The sequence below is a fragment of the Galleria mellonella genome, unplaced genomic scaffold (genome assembly GCF_026898425.1).
Source record: "Galleria mellonella isolate WM207_F2 unplaced genomic scaffold, CSIRO_AGI_GalMel_v1 utg312, whole genome shotgun sequence".
NCBI lineage: Eukaryota > Metazoa > Arthropoda > Insecta > Lepidoptera > Pyralidae > Galleria > Galleria mellonella.
In genome coordinates, this window is record NW_026442074.1 from 11,479,742 (window position 1) to 11,505,120 (window position 25,379).

Here is a 25,379-nt window from a genome sequence, read left to right on the forward strand (position 1 = left end):
TCAATCATTTGAATCAGCTGTTTTCGTTTTGACCAATCTGCTCCTTTCACCCTGTATATACATGATATTCTTGCAGTATTCGTAAACAATTTGCCAATAAACAATAATGAATGTAAAACTAGCGGTACCTTCTCAAAGAACTCTCTGTTCCTCGCGTCCTTCGCTTTCCTCTTCTGCCCTTGTTCTATCCTCTCCACCCGTCGCAGCCACTCCGCTGCTCTTCGACTGTACGCTTCCGCTAATAAATCTTCGCGCTGTAATAGGAAACATGGGGGGAAGGGATTATTAGTAATGGGGTGAAATAGCTCTAATACTAGTAATATAACCTGTCAGGAGAGAAAGGGATTGTTAGTAATGGAGACTGAGAATCCCATTGCTAGCAATATACCCAAACAGGACGACCTCCTCGCGGTTCTCCCTGGAAACTATCATGGTTAATTCCTGGTGAATTCATCATGATGGGCTAACTGGCCTGTTTTCATTCTCATCTATCACCCTTCACTGGTGCTCCGTCAGCATATCCCGTTAGCGCAGGCGGGGGGGTTACTATACCATTTTCACCCATCAAAAAAAAATATAACCTGTCAAGTAGACCTCCACGTGGTACCCCCTGGAAACCATCGTGGCTAATTCTAGTTGAATTCGTCACGATGGGCTAACTGACCTGCTCACATCCTCATCAGTTATCTATCGCTGGTGCCTCTCCAGTATATACCGATAGCACAGACGGGGTTACCATACCATTGTCACCCAATAAAAAAAAAATAGGAAACATGACACATTACTCAAAGTTCTTGAGGCTGGTCGACCAAATGGGGCGTATTCACCATGGTCACTAAACACCATATCTCTATACTATAAGCACTAATGAAACAATCATATCAACCGTTAGCTGTCCATTGCTGAACATAAGCTTTTGCCATAAGTGGAATTGGAGTTTTGCCAGTAGTTGCCACGCTTGGTAGACGGATTGACAACCGCAGTTAGGGTTTGGAAATGTTTTAAGTAGGACGCTGCTGCCCATCTTTGACCCTTGAGTTCCCTTAGCCGCCTCTTACGATATCCACGAGAAAGTAAACGAAAGGCTATTTAACGCCGGAATTTTCAGATTTTTCAATGCGGGGTACCAGTCCCATTGCTAGCAAAACACCCTTGTCAGGTCGGTCTTCACGTGGCTCCCCTGAATTCCAGATGTATTTATCACGATGGGCTAACTGACCTGCTTTTTCATTCTCACCTATTTTCCCTCACTGGTGCACCGCCAGCGTATACCGTTAGCGCAGGCGGGGTTACCATTCCATTATCATCCATTAAAAAAGCATTTTACTGGCAGTAACATTTTGTTTTTCTTATCTCGTATCAATCCCTTATTCTTACTAGAAATGTACTCACCATCTCAGCCTCCTGCTTGAGCCGGCGGATGTGTTCAGCGAGGGGTTTCCGGAACAGTCTGTGCTTGCGAATGTTCTCGTGGTAGAGTTCGGTGTCCTGCGGCTGGTTGTAGAGCGGGTAGAGCGGGTACCGCGGGGACAGCGGCGAGGGCGGGGAGGGCCCGGCGGTGCGCGTCGTGTCCCCATCGTCCCCGGCCGGCGCTGGCGGCGCTGCCGGCGCCGGGCCCAGGTGCGCCAGCTGACTGTGCGCTGACGCCGCCTGGTGGAGGTAACAAACATCACTTATTAGTTTTTTTACAAACTTTTAACTTGCAATGTGTATTTATTATTTATTAGTTTGTTTAACATAGATAGCTTTTTATTTTGCAAGCTGAATTAGAACCATTTCTTGGATATCCGATTGTGTTGATGACATACTTTTAATGATATATATATATATATATATATATATATATATATATATATATATATATATATATATATATATATATATATATATATTTGCATTATACAATATAGGTAATAAGCAAGACAATTTATAAATGTAACGATACAGTTGTATGAGTACAGTAAGGCGGTCTTATAGCTGAGAGCGATCTTTACAAGACAACCTTGGGATGACGGATTAATTGTTGTACAAGTATAAAATAATTAAGATTGTCAACGTCGTCATAGCAGTCGTTGTCTGTCCATTGCTGAACACCTACCCCATAAGGAGGGTTTGGTTATGAGTCACCCACCATACACAAAAGGCTAAATGGTTCAATGTAGACATCACAGTCACTAAGGATACTGATGATCATTAGACTCCAAAAAACCTATCTTCCCTTCACTGGTACCCCGCCAATATGTGCTGATAGCGCAGGAGAGGATAATATTCTTTATTGTTTCCTCCAAAAGATTACAATAGTAAACTTATTATAAATATAAACAATTACAAGAAATAATCACAGTGAGAAAACAATGGGCGACCTTATCGCTGAGAGCGATCTCTTCCAGGCAACCTTTGGATAGAGAGGAGTAATTATAAACAATTTGATCGGAGGCACGATGAAATTCTATTATTTCTAAATATAGAGATGTGACACATGTCATAATGTAAATATATATATATCCCTACTCATTATATACACTTATATACTATTACTAGCTGACCCAGCAAACGTTGTTATGCCATATACATTATTTGGAGAATATTTTTTTAGCCCATTAAAAACAAATATTGGGGAGGGTCACCCTTATCATTGAGGGGTATGAAAAATAGATATTGGCCGATTCTCAGACCTATCCAATATGCACACAAAATTTTATAAAAATCGGTAAAGCCGTTTCGGAGGAGTTTGGTAACAAACACCATGACATGAGAATTTTATATATAAGATATATAATAAACACACATATTTTTTCTACTTCATTTTAATTAAAATAAACTATTCTATCCATAGATTCGCTCATTACTTGTCTAGGGGCGAATATTTTACGAACCTTTTTCCTATTTTCTGCGTAAACACACTGCGCGAGACTTCTGTGTCGGGGCGGCGCCTCCTCCGGTTCTTCTGTCCGCGCTGGTTTCGATGCACTTTGTTCTAACTCTTGCTGCTTCTTTTTGAGTTTCGATAGCGTTGCCTCTGACAGCGCCATCTCCCGGTCCACCTGCGAATATAAGACAATACTTGTTTTATTAAATCTCTGCATGGTTTGCAATGTAACGTAATATACGTTTACATACTGGCCACTAATAAAATTATAATTGTTCAATATGATGCCCACAGCCATTTTCTACCATCGTACGGCTCACCATCGATAGAAATTTCACCCTCATACCCTACAGCATAAATGGTCGCATACAACGCAATTTCAGATACGTTTTCTCCCACGAACACTCAGGTTATGGAATGAGCTCTCTGCCAAGATTTTCCCAAGAGACTACAGCATGGAGTTTTTCAAAAGGAGGGTAAAAAAGTTTCTTCAGGGTCGGCAACGCGCGCGTAATACCCCTGGTTTTGCAGGCGTTCATAGGCTACGGTAACTGCTTACCATCAGTTAGGACGCATGCTTGTTTGCCACCTCAGTGGTATAAAAAAACATTAAGTACTGGCCGGTAACAATTTGTTCCATTTATTTTTTCAATGAATAAATAAGTGTTCAACCAACTTTCTCGAGTATCAATACAAGGTTTTTTTGAAAATAGAATACAGTACATTTATGATAACGTAGCTTCCTACAGGTGCAAGAACATTTAAATTCAGTTAAGTATTTTCTGATTTTAGCAATTACAAACAAAAATCAAATGTATCCTTTTTATTAGTTTAGATTTGATTTTATAATTTTTATAAAAGATTATTATTCGTTCGATTTACATAATGTTTTCAAGGACCACATCCCATCTGCTGATAACTATCCGTTGCTGAACCAGAGTGAGACTTTGTACAAGTCGTTTGCTTGGGTACCTCTGTTCCATTCGTGTTTCAACCGTGAAGCAGTTGTGTTTGCATGGCTGTGTTTCGGTTTAAAGGGTGGAATATGGCGTGAATTTACAGGGTACAGAGGAATAACATCTGAGTCCTCAGGAATGGCAACGCATGGGTACAATGGGTACGCAATGGTACTGCTCATGTCTATAGGCGACGGTTACCACTTTCCATCAGGTGGGCCGTCAGCTTGTTTGCCATTCTAAGTTGTATAAAAAAAAACATAGGCCATCGCCATAAAGGTAGGTTTTGCCTATTACAGCTACAATCGTAGCAGGCGGATTGGCAACCGTTAGTTAGGATTTGGTAATGTTTTAAGAGGAACGCTGCTGCCCATGTCCAGTTTATAATGGTAGGACAATTCCATAAAAACTTACCTTAGATATCTGTTGTAGGAGGTCATCCTTAGTGGTTCTGAAGCTCTGGTCTTCGGTGGACTCGGACGGCGGATTCGGTGATAGATCCACCGTGCTATACGTGTTCACCGGCTCCTGGAAAACAATGGAATATTTTGTGAACAACAGTGTATTACGCGACTATAATCACAAAAAGGTGCGTGAGGCATGACTTTATTGTGTTTTATCTATCTATCCTATTTAAGAGCTGCGCTCTTGTCGGTGGAGCTCTTGCCACTCACTACGATTATCAGCGAGTCTCTTCACCTCTTGATACGACACGACACCAACTCCTTCCTTGATCTGCCTGATGTAACTATGTCTCGGTCTCCCTCTTCCACTCCCTCCTTCTATCTTACCTTCTATTATAATGTTCATAAGTTCGTCGTGTCGTATCAAGTGTCTCAACATTTTTCCCCTTCTGCACTCAATAGTTTTTATAATTTGTCTCTTTTCCTTAACCCTAAGCAGGGCCTCCTCATTACCAATCGTGTTTTATAAGAGACGAAAATTAACACGATCAGTTTTTTTTTTTTGCTGGGTGAAAATGGTATGGTAACCCCGCCTGCGCTAACGGGAGACGCTGGCGAGGCACCAGTGAAGGGTGATAGATGAGAATGAAAACAGGCCAGTTAGCCCATCATGATGAATTCATCAGAAATTAACCATGATAGTTTCCAGGGAGAACCGCGAGGAGGTCGACCTAACACGATCAGTTAATAAAACCAGGATAATTTACCTGAGTTATCTGGATGTTTCGACCTGGTTATCAATCGTGGTCACTAGTAGACTGAGTGGTCGAACTAATTTTTTTTACAAGTTTTTTAATTGGCGCATGTTAAAGTGCTTAAAGGTTTAAAATTAATTTTTCAAATATATATCCTATTACTCGCCACATATAGATTACCAAAACAACAATCAGGATTAAAGCTAAACAAATTACATAAAACAGTGCAAAATGAGATATAAATAAATATAGTCGACAACGAATACGAAATGTCACGAATTACATAAATCTAATATCATAAATTATACACAAATGTGGGTATCAAAATAAAAATCGACTTTGGTATCTCATCTGACAGTAAGTGCTACAAACATTATAAAAAGATCTCCATAGACAATACTTCCATAGACAATATTTCCAATAGACAATACTTCCATAGACTAACACATAGAAATACAAGTTTGGAACTGCACTCTGGAACGATAACGAAATTTCCGCCTTTCGACTAACTGTACTTATGGAATAGCGGATTGCTTCCGTACTAATCTTGAAAAGTTCATACATCGCTAATGAATACATCAATTTTCATTAATTTACTTTTTTCAAGAATAATGAAAGAAAATTAGAAAATACTGTATTAACAACATACGTATAGGAGATTTATGAATTTCAATGGTTTTTTATTATTTTATTTAATCATAACTTATATTAGTAAATATTAAAGTCCTGATCACATCAATTTGGGGAGGAAAGGATTGTTAGCAATGGAGTTTGACAGCCCCATTACTAGCAATATACCTTATTAGGTGGTTCCTGGAAACCGTCGTGAACAATTCTTGTTGAATTCGTCACGATGGGCTAACTGACCTACTTCATCCTCACCTATCATCCTTCACTGGTGCCCCGCCGGTGTATACCGATAGCGCGGGTGGGGTTACTAATCCATTATCATCCATTTAAAAAAAAACCACATCAATTTGAATGAGATTTATAAAGATTATCAAGATTATAACTAATAAATTGACTAAATAATTGGATTACGACTATACATACATACACACATATCTGTCACGCCTGTCTCCCATTAGGGTAGGCAGAAACAGTGGAACGCCAAATGCTTCGATTCAAACAAACCTCTTTCGCTTCCTCTACATTCATCAATCTTGTCCTACACGCTCGCCGGTTACGGGTACTTTTAATTTGGCCCTTCTTCAGCACGTCGCCTATTTGGTCGACATACGTCCGTCTAGGGTCCCCTAGTGTCCCCTACCGACATCTCCATTACGACTATATAAGAATATATATTACTAACAATAACAATAGATTACTAACAATGTTGTGCAGCTAATGCAGCTGTAGCAGCTAATGGAGATATGACAGCTCCATTGCTCTAACAATACTCATCAGATCATAGGTCTTATCACTTCGACTTATCAGGTCGACCTACACGCGGTTTCCCCTGGAAACCATCTTTATTAATTGAACAAAAGACGACCTACCAATCAGGTATATTTATGATCAATCGTAATCTGTGGGATTATTTAATGAAAAATCTCCCGCAGTTGCACTGCTTTTGGACATTTCCAGGGCCTTTGATTTTCAGAATCATGGTATTTTGTTTGAAAAAATCAAAATAATAAAACGGTTATTACCCTGGTGTCGACCCTGAGAGGCTGGTGTAACGGCAGCGCGGTGGCGGGCGACCGCTCGACACCGAACCGTATCTTCTTGAAAGGCGGCGGGTCCGCCGGCGGGGGGTGTTGCGCGGGCGCAGGCATGTACGGCCCGCCCAGTAACGACACGCGCGCCCCCGGCCGGAACTCGCCCGCCGCGCCGCCGCCCCCGCCCCGCACATATCCGCTATCCCTGAAAATAACAAATTTAGGAATTTAGTTCATTGACGAATGAATTGAAGTCGCGCTGAAAATCGATGCTGCAGAATACGTAGTTATTCTGAAAATAAGTTTTCACCAATAATTTTTTTATGCAACTTAGAATGACAAACAAGCTGACGGTCCAGCTGATGGAAAGTGGTAACCGTCGCCTGTAGACATGAGCAGTACCATGGACATAACAGAATATACTGTTTCACCCATGATACCCCCCATGCGTTGCCATTTCTGAGGACTAAAGTGTTATGCCTCTGTACCCTATAAATTCACTGCCATATCCCACCCTTTAAACCGAAACACAGCCATGCAAACACAACTGCTTTACGTTACCCAAAAGCGAACGACTTTCATACAGCCTTCCTCTGATAAATTATCACTACATAGTATAAAACAAAGTCGCTGTCGCTGTCTGTCCGTCCCTATGTATTCTTAAATCTTTAACGCAACGGATTTTGAAGAGGTTTCTTTAAATAGATAGAGTGATTCAAGAGAAAGGTTTATATGTATAATACATGCGTAATATAGTAGAGAAACAATGATAATTTTAGAGGTTTCTAATGTGATGTGTGTAATGTGCACCCGTGCGAAGCCGGGGCGGGACGCTAGTTGTAAATAAATGTAATATAGCAAATAATATAAGTAGATACTATTCGACATATCAAATGTATTACGAGTATGTATGATGATCTCTTTGGCGCATTGGTGACATGGCCATTTGCGTTGTTTTACGTCAATAAGGTGTCGGGTTCGATTCCAAGTCGAACCAATTCAGGAAAAGAGACGAACATTTCTGAATTAGTTCGGGTTTGGATGTTTTGAGTTGTCCCCAGATGTTTAATGCCTGTCTGGTTTCTCATAGCACAGGGTATGCTACCTTGAAGGGCAGGTAATGTATGAGACGCCCGACGTCCCCCTCCTGGGGGAAAGTGATTGTTAGTAATGGGGGTCTAACAGTCCAATTGCTAACGATGTACCCTATCAGGTTGACCTCCTCGTGGTTTTCCAGGGGGAACCGCGTGGCTAACTGACCTGCTTACATCCTCACCTATCATCTCTCAATGGATGGCAAAGGAATGGTAACCCTGCCTGCGCTATCAATATACACTGGCAGAGCACTAGTGAGAGATGATACGTGAGAATGGAAGCAGGTTAGTTAGCCCATCGTGACGAATTTAACAATAAAATTTACCACGATGGTTTCTATAGAGAACCTCGGAGAGACGGACCTGATGGGGTATTTTGCTAGTAACGGAGCTGTTAGTTACCATTATTGACTGTCCCTTTGCCATCGAATGCAAGAGGTAACAATTTTGACAACTTAGATATTTTTTACTAGCTACATCACGCGGTGTTGCCCGCATGAATCAAATATACAGTATCCTGTATGTTAAAATAAGATATAATTTATGTGTGTACTAAATGAATGAATAAATGATCGCATATTTATTTCACAAGAAACGTGGTAAATACACAGATGTTAACAATAGGTATAAATCAGGATATTTCGCCATAACTAGGCATGCTAAATTTACAACTGAGTCCATTAATAACAATTCTTTCTTCGCAAAAGATAGAACCGCCCATATACTATGTCCTAAATTCCTAATACATGCGGGTACAGTCAGAATTTGCAATTAGTAATTCATATAGTGTAACAACAATAAAATAAATACCAATACATACTGCGGCAGCAACAATCGTAGGAAAACATATTCTGAAGAATACAATTGTCGAAATCCAAACAAAAATTAAAAATATTAAATCACGACACATATCAATGACATGTCGACCGTGGTGGTAACAAACGGACGGGAAAAAGCATAGCAAATGTGAGTAATAACGAAAAAAAAGAAACATTCACCTGAGAATCGTACGTAATCAGACAAAGCATGACAGTTGTAGTAATAGTTTAATTATCCCACTCAGTGAAAGGCAAAGATACTGAGCCATACAGCCTAATCTTTAGTAATGTATTTTCTATATCCGGGTTATAACAAGGCGGAGTCGCCATATCTTCTTCATTAGTCACAAAATTGACAGTCGTACAAGTAGTATCAATTTCTCTATAATGGGAATGGCAAAGGAACTAAGCCATACAGCCTGAGCTTCAGCAAGTTCGTACATCCATGTTCTAACAAGACAAAGTTACCATATCTTTATCAGGAGTATTTAGAATGGCCACGAGTCATAAATCTTAAATTTTAGTTTGTTAGTTGAATTATAATTCTCCAATAGATGCAGTAAGATATTAAAAAACAGGCGTAAAGGCAGTGGAACATTTCAGGATGTCAAAGCATGACATTTCCTTTGGCAGAACACGTAGAAAGAGAATACCATATCGTTAATCTAAAAAATAGGTTCTATAGTTAATATACGAGTAAAACATTTATTTTTAAATAGGTGTACAAAAATAAAAAAAAATAACAAAAAAAAAACTACTTCAGTCGTGGCAAAACCAGTTATTTTAATTTAGAAACTATAATACTGAACGAATTTTAATAAAACTTTTACAGGATCCTATCCGATTCTTTTCAAACAAAAAATGTTATCTAATCGATTTATAAATGACGGAGTTTTGAGGCGATAAACATAAAAACAAACAACCTAACTTAGATCCTCCGGGGGGAAAAGGATTGTTAGCAATGGAGTTTGACAGCCCCATTGTTAGCAATATGTCCTATTAGGTCGACCTCCACGTGGTTCCCCCTGGAAACCATCGTGAACAATTCTTGTTAAATTCGTCACGATGGGCTAACTGATCTACTTCATCCTCACCTATCATCCTTCACTGGTGCCTCGCCGGTGTATACCGATAGCGCGGGTGGGGTTACTATTCCATTTTCATCCATGAAAAAAAAACTTAGATCCTCCTCCTTTTTTGAAGTCGGTTGAAAACTTCTAGGTTATTTATACATCAATGTACTTAAACAAGCATATCATACTATAACTAGTCGAAATATGCATACAATTACATATTTTATATTGCGTAACCACATTTGATCTATGACACAAAGTGCAATGACCTCTATATATTAGGAATAATTACGATGCATTGACATGCATACTGCATACCTACATACACAGTGGGTGTCAATTGACGTATCAGATTTCTGACCTGGTGAAACAGTATTGTTGTCGAAATAGGCGAGTCAGATGGCACGTGGTCAAGTGTTAACCAGTCGAAAGCCGCAAAATACATGCCGTATACTAATTTTCAATTGTCAATCCGTACATTAACACCTGTCAGGCGTCGCCCACTATGATGGATTGAGCACATGTGGGTTTTTACAGCTGATAATGGAATGGCAACACCGCTCGCGTGGGGGGAAAGGGATTGTTAGTAATGGAGACTGAGAATCCTATTGCTAGCAATATACCCAACCAGGTCGACCTCCTCGCGGTTCCCCCTGGAAACTATCATGGTTAATTCCCGATGAATTGATCATGATGGGCTAACTGGCCTGTTTTCATTCTCATCGTTAACCCTTCACTGGTGCAGCGTATCCCGGTAGCGCGGGCAATGTAGGCATTCCATTTTCATACAAAAAAAAAAAACACCGCTTGCGTGATACGACATGTTTTGTAGGTACCATACCATACGACATCAGCCGTTGACTGCCCACTGCTGAAGATAGGCCTCCCTCTATTGGGAGGTACTGCCAGTAGTTGCTATTTTAAGCGGACGGATTGGCAATCGCAGTTAGAGTTTTAGATATGTTTTAAAAGGGACACTGCTGCCCATCCCTAGTTCTCTCTTAGTTGCTTCTTACGACACTTGCAGGAAAGTAAGGTGTGATCTATTCTATACCGGGCGCATACGGCGATGTAGATAATTATAAATATATAAACATTGAAAATATTTGAATTCAGAACGCGAGACGGGGAGACTTAGTACCAGAGGGAGACTTTGTACAAAAGTCTATTGCTTGGGTACCTCTCTGGTTTCAACCATGAAGCAGTTGTGTTTGCATGGCTGTGTTTCGGTGGGATATGGCGTGAATTTACTGGGTACAGAGGAATAACACCCGAGTCCTCAGGAATGGCAACACATGGGGGGTATCGTAGACGAAACAGTATACTCTATGTACATGGTACTGCTTATATCTATAGACGACGGTTACCACTTTCCATCAGATGGACTGTCAGCTTGTTTGCCATTCTAAGTTGTATAAAAAAATTCACTCATTAAAAAAAAGCACTTTAGTCCTCAGAATTGATGCGACTGTTTAAACATCTATACATGTTTTTTTTATACAACTTAGAATGGCAAACAAGCTGACGGCCCACCTGATGGAAAGTGGTAACCGTCGCCTATAGACATGAGCAGTACCATTGCGTACCCATTGTACCCATGCGTTGCCATTCCTGAGGACTCAGATGTTATTCCTCTGTACCCTGTAAATTCACGCCATATTCCACCCTTCAAACCGAAACACAGCCATGCAAACACAACTGCTTCACGGTAGAAACACGAATGGGACTGAGGTACCCAAGCAATCGACTTTTGTACAAAGTCTCCCTCTGGTAAGTTCATTTAGATATACACATACATGTATGTGTATATCTAAATGAACTTAATGACATCGCGTGCAAACAATACCATATATACTATTAAGCATTGTTAGTTAATAATTCATTTAAATTTAGCCGTCTGTTATCATTAGTGTTAGAGATATATACATAGTTCAGAATCGGAGTTTTTGTCTGCTTTATAATTTATATTGTTTATTTTCACGCATCCAAGCGTACTATCTCCACACGCGCCACATGCTTGTGCGTCATGCGCATAATTTAAATAACAATAAATGTACAAAAGAATTATTATATACTGTATACACATATAACAAAAAAATAAGTAAAATATATATTTTTTTTTTAAGTTTTGACCGGTCGTACATCCAGAAAATAAATAATTTACAATTTTATTCTACAACAATAATAGTAACACGAAATTTGTTCAGAATTTGAAGAAGATATAGCGTAACTTACGCAAAGAAAATACAATGGAATTGGGGTCTTTCTCTGTTTTAAAATGGCCTAAAAACTAAGATTTTTTTATGATTGTAGTCCTGGCATAGATTGGGCGACCCCTTCCTTTTTCATTGGTATCGTAAGAGCAGCCCAAGAAACATAGTCATCAGCGAGTCATAAGGGATAGGCAGCAGCGACCTTTTTAAACATCACCGAAGCCTAACTGCGATTGCCAACCCGTCTGTCAACAACTGGCAAAACCTGCCTCATAAGAGAGGCCTATGTTTAGCTGTGAACAGTTAACGGCTAATATAATAATAAAAGTTAGTAAAAAGGGAATGATATTGTAGTAACAACTAAGAAGATGTAAACTACCAAAGATGTAAACTACCAAAGATATAAATTACTAAAGACGTAAACTACCGAAAATATAAACTACCAAAGATATAAACTATCAAAGATGTAAACTACCAAAGATGTAAACTACCAAAGATATAAATTACTAAAGACGTAAAATACCGAAAATGTAAACTATAAAGATATAAACTATCAAAGATGTAAACTACCAAAGATATAAACTACCAAAGATGTAAACTACCAAAGATGTAAACTACCTACGTTTGCTGTCAAATTCCTATTCTAATTCTAAAAAAACCAATGACATTAAAATATTACCACTCGCTTTGACGTGTTGACGTGTAACATAACCTAAAAATAAACACACCAGAATACCGTACATAACATTCAAACAAATTGCATCAACAAAATTAGGATAAAATGCAATCAGTTATTTCTGTGCGTCCTTTCACAACTGTCGGTCCGGTTGGCGAACGTCCAGAACGCTGAATTTTAATAATACTACGTCGCCACTCATATGTTTGGCACGCGTGCGACGGAACGCGAGGAAAAAAATGTTCGGTATACGAATAAACATTAGGCATTGGAGACATGTTGGAAATGACAGTGAAACGTAATATCGCAGAGTCCTTAAACTAGGCAACGAATATAGGCGTCACAGTGTATCCCATAACCCATGGTGTTGTTCATATCAGTAGGTTTACACAATTATGTTTCTTTTAAGTATAAATAAAAATTTGATATGTTTTAATCCTGATACACCATTTACAAATGGTCGTCTCCTTTCAAAATCCCCGTTTACAAAGTTGCAGGCAATATTGGACAATGGGAACATAATGAACTATGAGAACGTGGCATAAGAATTGTTGGTAATCTCAAGCTCACAAGCGATATCAAACCCGTTTTAGGAGAGACTTCTTCACTGCTTCTTCTATCGCTTGTCCAACGGATTGGATGAATTGTTTAACAAATTGTCTACGGCCACTTTCTACCATCGTACAGCTCGCCATTGATAGAAGGTTTACCCTCACACCTTGCAGCCTGGATGGTCGTGTACAGTGCGATTTTAGAGATGCTTCCTCCCACAAACGCACAATATAGAATAAACTCCCAGTCGAGGTATTCCCAAGAGACTACAGCATGGGGTATTTAAAAAATGGGAACTTTTTTCAAGGTCAACAACGTGCGCGTGATGTCTCTTTCATTGCTAGCGTTCATAGGCTACGGTAACCGCTTACCATCAGGTGGGTCGTACACTTGTTTTCTTTTTATATTTTTTTTTTTATACAACTTAGAATGGCAAACAAGCTGATGGCCCACCTGATGGAAAGTGGTAACCGTCGCCTATAGACATGAGCAGTACCATGGCCATAACAGAGTATACTGTTTCGCCCATGATACCCCCCATGCGTTGCCATTCCTGAGGACTCAGGTGTTATTCCTCTGTACCCAGTAAATTCACGCCATATCCCATCCATCAAACCGAAACACAGCCACGCAAACACAACTGCTTCACGGTTGAAACACTAATGGAACAGAGGTACCCAAGCAAACGACTTTTGTACAAAGTCTCGTCTTTGCCACTTTGGTGGCATAAAAAAAAATAACACATAAAGTTAGCACTGACTGATAACACTAGAGTTGGCACTAAATAAACAACGGATTAGAGCAATCCTTGTTACAAAATTAAATTCGACTTATGAGTTCGGGTATTAAAGAGTTTGTTTTTTTTTTTTTATAATAAGACAATGATTCTCATTACATATAACAATATATCTAATTCAGTAAGATTCCAGGTAAAATTCCAACAATAAATGCATCAATTGTGAAATATAAGAACCCTCGGTTTGTTGCTACCAAGCAAAACGGATCACGTACGCCAAATGATTCCCACACGAGTCGCCTTCTCGGAAAGTTGCTTATGTGGCACTATGGCGTCACTTATAAGACGTAGAAGGCAGAGAAAACATATTATATATATATTGAAAATTATAACATTATGTTATACAAAATTGTGTTCCATAAAAAAAAAAAAACAACTTTAACTATGACATAACCAGTTATTCTGATTTAAAAACTAAACCGGTTTGATAAAAAATTTACAGGACCGATATATAAGTATATATTTTTGAATAAAAAAAAAAGAATTTCCCAAATCGGTTTACAACTGATAGAGTTATGTGGTAACAAACATAAAATAAATCGCGTCTGAAGAATTATTACCTCTCACAATGCTGATGTACGTACTTATTATATTTGTGTATTATATATATATATATATATATATATATATATATATATATATATATATTTACTTATTTATTTTTAACTATAACATTTAAGTCCATCGGTACACGTGTATGACTGTAACTACTAATAAACTGTCATTTTTTCTCATATTGTGTTTGCTGGAATCTCTTTTAGAGATAAGCTCGCCTTTGTACACTATTATATTTGTTTTTCCATTTCAATAACCTTTTGTGTACAATAAAGAATAACATTTTAAAAAATGTAGAACATCTTTCATCTTAAAGTCGGTTTATAAAATTTTTCCAATAGGATGTAATCGTGAAATGACAAAAAATTTTATTTTCCCATACTGGATATACTGTGACCAGCTGCCAAGGTATAGTATTTATAAATTAATTCATTTATAGTCTGTGGTATCCCACTACTGAGCAAGGTTAACTTAGCATAAAATATATTTTTTTTTGTTTTTTTCCGACCCATATTTCTTTTGGAAATGTTCAGTTTTACTGTACTTTTTTTTATGCAACTTAGAATAGCAAACACGATGGCAGTCCCCATGATGTAAAGTGTCAACTGTCGCCTATAGATACAAACAGCTCCGTGCACATAACAGAGTATACTGTATCGCTTAATGCGTTGCCATTTCTGAGAACTAAGGCGTTATGCTTCTCTCTTCCTCTTGTACCCTACAGTTTCATTGGCATATCCCACTGTTCAAACCGAAACACAGCTGCCTTACGGCAGAAACATAAATGGGACAGAGGTACCCAAGCAGACCACTTTTGTACACTCTCCCTCTGGTATAAATAGATGCTACGTAATTATAACAATTTGAACTAGTGCTTTTTTTTTAATACTAAACTTAGAATGGCAAACAAGCTAACGGCCCACCTGATGGAAAGTGATAACCGTCGCCTATAGACATGAGCAGTACCATGGACATAACAGAGTATACTGTTTCGCCCATGACACCCCCCCATGCGTTGCCATTCCTGAGGACTCAGGTGTTATTCCTCTGTACCCAGTAAATTCACGCCAGTGCTTATTTACTATCAGGGTAAATTGTGAATAATTATCTTCCAACGACTCGATCCGATGGGCTTCAAACCCAGTTTCTGCTGTCCGAGCTAAATGTCTTCAAATTTGGGTGAAATTGTGAGGATTGCGGAAAGTACTTTTTAAACCTAATACTAAATAAAGGTCTAAAGATCTATCCTTATTTGCAAAATACTATCAAACTGATTTTGTTTATTGTCATTTATCGCTTTAACGGCTGGGCAATTTGTCACGAAACTTTGTGTAAATGTAATATTTGAGATGGAGAAGAATATAGGATACTATTACTTTACTATGCAACCGAAATCGCGGCTAACGACTAGTCCAGGAGTGCCCAAACTCGAACTGCTGTCGATCCACCTTAATATGGTTAGACTACGATGAATCGAGTCCGAGAAGCAGATATGAGTGATGCAGGACTGTCGTCTAGGTCGGGTGTGTCGTGGCAAAAGATATAAATTTTCCGTGCAATATGGATTTTTAGTCAGGCTTAAATACCCCTGGAGTAGTCTATTATATAGAAACATAATAGTATATCTATTAATATAATGAAGAAAGATTTTATGACTGCTGAAAGACTTTTTAAAATCAACAAAAAATCTTTCATTTACAGACCGTTAAATTGCTTCCTTACCCTTAGCTATCGTAAGAAGTTACCACTTTCCAACAGGTGGCCGTCAGCTTGTTTGACATTCTAAGTTGTATAAAAAAATGGTGGCTTTGGGAACTTAGTCTCTAGTCTTAGAACTAGTCGAGTGATGGAGAGCAGCGTCCCTCTTATAATATGGAATGTAAAATATATTCCTAAAAAACGCGAACGAAATGGTTGGCAAAGCTAGTTTCAATGTAGTTATAGACTTTGGCCTATTTGAAGACTTTGTTGACATGAAAACTAAAGTTGCCGATGCTCTCCGACATGTAACCCCGATCCGAGATAACATTACAAAGTTACAAATACACGCTGGCGTGTGAATCGACACGGCCGACAAATAACAACTACTCCTCACTCATGTCTCAGTAAGATTTCACCGTGTGAAGATTATAACGCAATAAACTTACTTGTCATATGTAATCCCAGTTTTTTTTTAATAGATGATAATGGAATCCCTACCGCGCTGATGGTATACGCTTATGGAACACCAGTGAAAAATCATGTGATTATAAATATCTTATACGTAATATTTGAGGTGAAGAAGGACATTTTTTATCTTAGTCAATCAACTTCACTTCTCGTTGTAACAAGTATAATGCAAAGTAATTCAATACTTTGACTCTGAATATAAGTTTACAGATAGCTGAATGCTGAAACAGTAACAGAGAAGTTGCAAAATAATAGATTATCTTGGTATAGTCATGTCATGTGAAGAAATGAAAGCCATGTTTTGAAAAAGATATTAAATACAAACTTGGATGGGAATAGAAGGAAACAAGCAGAGAAACAGTAAATGGAGTTTGGAAAAGATAGTATGCGCAGAAGAGGATTTATGGAAGAGAAAGACACAAATATATGGAAAGGGCAAGGAAATAAAAACTTTGAATGAATAAATGAGTACACTGTATTTGCATTATACAATATAGGGAATAAGCAAGACAATTTGTAAATGTAACGATACAGTTGTACAAGTACAGTAAGGCGATCTTATTGCTGAGAGAAATCTTTTCAAGACAACCTTGGGGTAACAAAGTAATTGTTGCACAAGTAGACATGATAATGTTGTATAATTGAACAAATTTGAAATAACAGCATAAAACATTAAAGAAAATAAAAAAAAACTTTGTCCTTTAATAAAAAAATTGGCCTGTACACAACTATGCAAAATTAATTCCGATCAGTTGATTATAATGGATGTTTAGATGCATTAATTAACGTTAAAACATAAAATGTACAATGTAAATGAAGACATAAAACGTGTGCAATCACTACAAAATGTATTCGTAACGAGTAACAATGAGTTACAAATGCGCGCCACGACAATGGGAGCGTTGCGCTGGCTGGTTGCGCAGGCGCAGCCTCGGCCGCCGCGGGCGCACAATTCGACGTGCATTGTTTTGTTATTGTGTGTCGCGAGGGAGACAAACGAATTCTTATTATTAAACTATGTATTAAAAGTACATTAATGTATACGGTACACTATAAAGTTATATTTACAAGGAGACTTGGTCAATGTCATCTGATTGGACACCATTGGGTACCTTAGAATATCTGTAGATCTATCACAAAGCACTAATGCTTCAAAGTATGTGCAAAACTAACACATTCAATCATGATAAAATTAAAATGCGACCAACAGAATGATCTGCGGAATAAACCATATAAATTGTAAAAATAAGTATCCAAATCAGTTCAGAAATGGGAACAAAAACATACAAACGATTAGAGATTCTTCCTACTTTACTTACATTTCTATATGGAGAAAGACTTAGGATAGCTAAGTGTCATGAACTCACGATCGGGAGATATCAAAAAATAAAGTACAAAATTTCAATAACAGTCACTTATCCCATAAATATAAAACAATACATACGAGTATAAAAACTTTATCCGTTAAAGCAACACGCTCATATTGAATTTGGAAATTTTACCCAATAAAAATGTAACAATATAAAAATATAACAATATACAAAAGCATTATAATCTGTTAAAACAACGTAGTTACTTTTTGTATTTGTAAATCGTGATATTTCATTCATAAGACAATCGGAACACGAGATTGATCGAATATTTATAACTCTTGTGTTGTGAAGACATATTGTTTGTCTCCTCACATGAGATTTATATTCCAAAACAAGGACCCCGTTTTTATTTTTATTCAACCTTCAGCGCGGACTTATGGTACATCGTGTGAAACATATATAAACAAGTGTGCTCCGGCCGGTGAAAAAACACCTCCATTAATTAATATTGGCTAGTAATATAACAATTCTTATTTTAAAACGAATACCATAAAACAAACATATAAGCAACGAGATTCTTCGCAGAATAGATTAAAAATATATAAATTGTTGAAAAGCTTTTGTCTCCTTTTGCCGTGTGAAGGACCTGTTTTTTTATCGTAAAAAATGCATCTAGTCGTTACAAAGTTTATATAGAACCAACACGGACGTAAATGAAAAGCAAAAAGAATAGTGGATATCGGATAAGATTTTTTTTATTTTTTAATGACCACATCACGAAAGGCGAACTACAGTAATCTCTCCTAGTCAAAGTCGATCAATTGGCGACATAAATGTAAAGCAATAATGTAGATGAACATAGTTGTAAAAATGTCATGCAAATTGAGAACTTCCTTTGAAAAGTGTCTACTAATCCAGCTTTCTCATAATATTTCTGTCATACGATTTTTTTTAACATAGGGGACAAATCAGCATTCGGCTCACCTGATGGTAACTGATTACCGCCAGTTATCAGAAAAATTGCATGTATGTTACTGACCTTCTATCTATTCGGAAATACTACTGCTGGGAGTTGGTTCCATACTTTGATTTTGCATAGAAGAAAATGTTTACAGAAACGCACGGTTAGAGGACCGCCATTCATTCAGACGGTTGGAATGAAACTTTAGTTTGTGGCGAATTGTACGATGATAAAATTCAAAAGCTAAAATAATTACGAATAATCTTGCTAAATGTTCCCCATAATATATTCGATAAAAGACGCAAAATTATGGCTCCATAAGTCGAGACATCGAGATGCTTCTACACAATGTTATTGGTTCGAGTTGATCGACAAATCGTTGGTCATCGATAATCCAAGTTGCCTGGCGTTGTATGCAGTACAATATCTTTATTCTCTGTATTAAAAGTTAGGACATATTCTAAAACTTGATTCGATAACTGGTTTTGGGACAACCGTAAACATTTTATGATTTGTCTCTCTGATAGAGTGCCCTACTCTCAACTGCATTTCAGACAATCTTGCCAACTGTCCGGGTTTCCCTGGATTTCTCCTCGTTTACGTTTGGAGAGCTTCCAAGTGGATTTTTACAACTTTAAAGGTTCTGAATCCATATATTATTTTAAACTACTTTTATTGCAGTGCTTATAGAAAAAAAAATGGATTAAATTCTCAGATTTTATGTTAAAAAGGCCGAGATATTTGAACCGCATCTGGTTTATTGATTTCAGATGACAACCCCAACTTCGTACGACCTTTAAGAGCTACATCTAGCGGTAACTGCTCGCGTCCTTTCAAAACAATAGCTGTAATATTACGTTTAGCTGCGACATTTTGTGGCACGCCCTTTAAGGGTCGCAGGTCGGCTCAGGTCGAGCTATTTCGTGACAAATGGTTACTCTTGTTTCGTGTTATAACACGACAGGGTGCAGTGCTTGTCTACGTTGAACATACAAATTTACTATCATGCTAACTATGTCCATACCGCGGCTTTACCCGGATTCTAAGATATCGCATAATCGTATTACAATTTAAAAATGCGATATGGTAGCAAAATGACAGAGTACGAAAGCATAGCACCATAGTCTTGAGAAAAGTAATTCATGTCTATGTCTAGGCAATGTCTATGGACAGGTTAACCTCTTTTATTTATTTATTTATTTATAAAAGACACACCAACAATATACTCACAATAATTAAGTAGACAATATACAATGTTATTAGTAAGTAAAAGAGAAAAAACTACTATTAAAAAATGCTTAAATCTAAGTTTGAACAAAAAAAATCTTACTCCTCACTACCAAGCTTAAGGCCATATGAACACGTCAATTAAAGGTGTATACAGCTCTCACAGATAAGCGTCAATGTACACTAATTAACTTTTATACAATTAGAGAAGACCTAACTACCAATCCATATTATTAATAAGCCTTCTTTGCAATGTCAAGTTGCAAAAGAAAATTACAATTACAACAATTAATGGCGATGATATTATTTATCATTTATTTACGTTAACAAAATAAATGACTTCGGGAAATTGCAGTAGATTTGTCCCCTACAACTAACGCCACTACATCATTTAATCATTCAATAACCGAGAGCGTATTCTTTAGTATACTTTCATCATCATTTCAGTCATTAACCGTCCACTGTTGGGCATAAGCCTCCCCCATAGACTGCCATAAAGAACGGTCCTGAGCCACCTGTCTCCACTGACTCCTTGTAACGCATTTCAGGTCGTCACTCCATTATTTACTAATTAACTTAAAAGTTATAGAATACAGATACCGGTCCTTTTCACCTCAGTGGACGGTAGAGCACCCATATAGGCGGTATAAAATCCAGAAGCTACTGAAGGACATAACATTTGTTTTATTAATAAAAATGTACTTTATTATTTAAACTACAATTTGGTCCATTTTGTTAGTAACAATTTTCTTACAAACTATATTAGTAAAAAAAAAGCAAATTAATTTAATTAAGCAGTTCACTCAGATGTGAGCCAGCCGACTAGATCAGCATCTGAATGAAATGCCCAATTATAGGCGAGTCATATTTCTCGCCTATTACTTTTAGAATGCTGTTGGTGCTTGTCCTAACCCTGTGTAGCAATGATGCAGTACTCTTTCTCCTTGTAGCGTAGTAATCATAAATTATTAATTTTTTATACAACTTAGAATGGCAAACAAGCTGACGGCCCACCTGATGGAAAGTGGTAACCGTTGCCTATAGGCATGAGCAGTACCATGGACATAACAGTTATATACTGTTTCGCTCATGATACCCACCATGCGTTGCCATTCCTGAGGACTCGGATGTTATTATTAATATTTATTCATAATTTATTGTGTAAGCTTTAAATACACACACACACATTTAAGCAATACACTCACACTTAATATAGAAGAGATTATAACGTAAATGACAAAGTACACAGGCTGATTTATCCTTATGTTACTATAATTCATATTGACTATATGAAATTTGGGCTTTAAATTTTTTTTTCCCCAAAATAGGCAGTGGTCCAGAAAATGTTGAGAACTACAGCCATACAACTTTTGAAGTGGAAACTTGTATAAAAAAAAGGAAAAAATAACTAAACAATACGATCCTACTATAACTTTAAAACAAGCACAAATATTTCCATATTCTAAACCTAACAAATCCAATTAATTCGAAATTTGTACTAATTGAAAATATTTCTAAGCTAATGCTGATAAGAGACGTTGTACTTTGAACTGAGACAATAATAACTTTATCAACAGAGAACATACATTTAAAACTTACAAATTAACAATTAAATAAACTTATTAGTCGTATATCGCTTACATAAACACTACAAAGTTTTGGGGGGAAGAGAAATTGTTAGCAATGGAGTTCGACATTGCTAGCAATATGTCCTATCAGGTCGACCTCCACGTGGTTCCCCCTGGAAACCATCGTGAACAATTCTTGTTGAATTCGTCACGATGGGCTAACTGACTTGCTTCATTCTCACCTATCATCCTTCACTGGTGCCCCGTTGGTGTATATCGATAGCGCGGGTGGGGTTACCATTCCATTATCACCCATTAAAAAAAAAAGACTACAAAGTTTTGGCTAATAATGTGACCAATTATGTAAACACAATTGAATTAAACACTGATATCTAAAACTGACGTCATTACCAATGCATTCTTAATAAATTGTAACATATTTATCAAAAGGAAATGACAAAGCCAAGTAGCAACAAACACTGCAGTGTTTACAAGTGTTTACATACATATATTGATAAACTAAGGGGGTTCTAGAACGTATATTTCATCATGGCAAGAGATAAGTAATTAGATAAAAGTATTTCCCTCTTATCTTTAGTCAAATGTTTTCCGATATTATTATATTAATGATAACGATAGGCATCTAAATATACACGTAAGCTGAACAAGTTCTTGAACAAGCATAGACAAATATGTACTTGAACTAGATTACATGACATGAAAGAAAAAAAAGAAAGAAAGAATTTAATCGAAGAAGCATGCGACCCACACAGTAGCGCACAAAACAAAAAGAAACAAAACAAACAAAAACAAATAGTATACAAATAGAAAGCAATTAAATTCAGTTCAATTAAAGTCTAAATTAAAAAAAAAAATCTCTACGTGAATATATCTCCATCTGTCTTTATTGCACTACAACATACAGTATAAGTAACCCTTCTTTGCATGTTTTTTTTTTATTGGCGAAATAAATCAAGGTGATATAATTGATATTCAAAATTAAAGGAAAAATGGTTAAAAAATAAATTTGACAGCTATGTTTTTTTTTCTGCAATGGACATTAAAAAGGTATCCGGACACGATCATCTCATAATGAACATGTTATCTTAAATAATTTTTGGGCATTCAATGTTATGATGGAAATTTCCACCATTATGCAAAGAAGGATTAAATTGTGTTTCCCAAACAAATCAACTTCAATTCAGGCAAAAACTGGTTATTTTGATTTTAAAACTAAACTACTAAACCGATTTTGATAAAATTTCTATGTGACCAATATGTATACCCTTTCAGACAAAAAAATAATTTCCCAAATCGGATTGCAACTGACGGAGTTATGAGATAACAAACATAAAAAAGTATACAACCGAATTGGGAACCTTCTTTTTGAAGTCGTTGAAAAGAGCTGTGTCAATGAAATATTTATTTAGATTTAACATTCAGTATTCTCCACAAAAACTGCTCGCAAATTCGAGTAATTATGAGAACTCCAAACCAAAAGCCGAAAAGTTTCAGCTACCTCTGCCAAGAAAGTACTTTCCGCCAAGCATTCAGATACGCCAAAATTTAGATGAAAGCCAAACCCGAAGCGACGAAAACGGACGACCTTCCGTAACAGTAGTTCGTTTTGTCAAAAACTTTGGTTCGGATGGTAAAAATAGGAAAATTCCCTGCATAGCTTTGAGTGTATACGACAAAAATTACACGTGAAATGAAGCGGAGCTCATAGAACAATCATTATCTATATCGGACAAAGGAAACTCACATCAAGCAATAAACATTAAATATAATTGGTTACTCTTTGTATTTCTTATGTTCTACACAGTACGATCACAGAGTACATTCAGATCTCAACCTTTGAATTCGACTTTGCACGAATTTAGAACGAAAATCCACAAACTGTCTTTGGTCTAATGAAAGAAGATGAGACACGTAATTACCTGTATGTAAGCGCCGCCGAGCCATACCCCGGCTGGTGCAGCCGGAGCTGGGGGGAGTACTGTGGTGCGTAAGGCGCAGCTGGCGTAGCGCGGGGCTGCGGCGGCGCCACCACAGCCCCCGCCGGCTTAGCGCCGTACGCCAGCGCGCCGCCGCCGTGCCCGTGCTCCGTCTGCCCGGGCCTGGGAACAACGAAGGCAACATATTAGAAACTAAGCGTCAACTAGAAAAAATCATTCATAACTAGGTTAAATAAATTATGAAACTCTAAAAATGGATCACGTCTTCCATTCCTTTGGGTGCCGTAAAGGACGACTAAGGAACTTTAATCGAGGGATGGGCAGCAGCCCTATTAAAATGTTACTAAGGCCTAACTGCGGTTGCCGACACGACTGCCAAGCGTGGCGATTACTGGCAAACCCCACTTTATAGGGGAGGCCTATGTTCAGCAGTGGATAGTTAAGAGCTGAAAGGAATGGAATAGAAATCTCGATTACGTTAACTGTATACGCTTTCGGGGCACCAGCGAGGGATGTTAGGTTCCCATTCCATTATCATCCATTAATAAAATCTTTACAGACAAAAATGCAGAGACGAGAAACAAAAAGAAATTAAGCGCACACTTCATTTTAGTTTTTTTTTTTTTTTTAATTTATAAGATCACTGTTTACACTAACTTTAGAAGCGTCTGCAATGATAATGCATTGCTAAATTTGTAAACTAAACTGTATGTTTGTTACGTTCATCGTTTACTCATTGCACTTGGACTACTCTTGGGCCATACGTTTCTCGTATTGTATTGTATTGTATCCCCTGTATGTCTCGTGTTATTGTATTGTATACCTAACATGGAGGTGTCATTAGTGTTGCTTGTCTATAAAAAGTTGGCAATCGAGACACCGCGTACCGATAACAGAGTAAGAAACAACGGCGACCCTGTTTCCGGCCCCAGTAATGACGAGAATGTTACTATGATTTAAACCAGGGGTTCCCAAACTTATTTTGTCTACTGCCCACTTTGAGAATAAATTATTTTTTAGAGCCCCCATTTTTTTTACCTATTTAAAAACCACTATTACTTCAAATTACAATTAATCAATTATTGTGAGCTATATTAGCGGAGATTAAACATTAATTCTAAACGAGCCTCTACACAACGCCCCCATTGTTTTTCTGGGTCTCATTTAAGCCTGCAGCGCCCACAAGGGAGCGTTATCGCCCACTTTGAGAAAGGCTGATTTAAACCATAGCAACAATAACACGTAATGTTTCTTCTACGTATTTGTTATCATTCATACATACATACATATATATCTGTCACGCCTGTCTCGCATTAGGGTAGTCAGAAAGAATAGAACGCCAAATGCTTCAATTCAAACAAACTCTTTCGCTTCTTCCACATTCATCAATCTTTTCATACACGCTCGCCGGTTACGGGTACTTTTAATTTGGCCCTTCTACAGCACGTCGCATATTCGTCAGCATCTCCATTCATGCTTGCTCGATATATCTCTTTCGTAATTCTTCTTTCATCCATCCTCTCCAAATGACCAAATCAACGCAACATTCACTTTTCGATTTTTGTCACTACATCGTTTTTCATTCTACACTTCTTTCAGGTTATGGAATGAGGGAGCTCATTCCGAGGTTTTCCCAAGAGACTACAGCATGGGACTCTTCAAAAGGGGGTAAAGAGGTTTCTTCAGGGTCGGCAACGCGCACGTTAATACCTCTGGTATTGCAGGCGTTCATAGGCTACGGTAACCGCTTACCATCAGGTG

At 37.6% G+C, this 25,379-nt stretch overlaps 1 protein-coding gene across 1 annotated transcript in view; it reads right to left on the minus strand.

The window, feature by feature from the left end:
* The window catches only part of LOC113521076 (uncharacterized), a 98,552-nt gene that overhangs the window by 46,380 nt on the left and 26,793 nt on the right, over positions 1-25,379 (minus strand). Inside the window, exons 2-7 of the mRNA XM_052895909.1 lie at positions 23,601-23,780; positions 6,637-6,850; positions 4,240-4,353; positions 2,877-3,044; positions 1,393-1,650; positions 129-254 (exon numbers count right to left, since the gene is read on the minus strand). Coding sequence (XP_052751869.1) covers positions 129-254; positions 1,393-1,650; positions 2,877-3,044; positions 4,240-4,353; positions 6,637-6,850; positions 23,601-23,780 — 1,060 coding nt within the window. The remainder of the gene's footprint in view (positions 1-128; positions 255-1,392; positions 1,651-2,876; positions 3,045-4,239; positions 4,354-6,636; positions 6,851-23,600; positions 23,781-25,379) is intronic.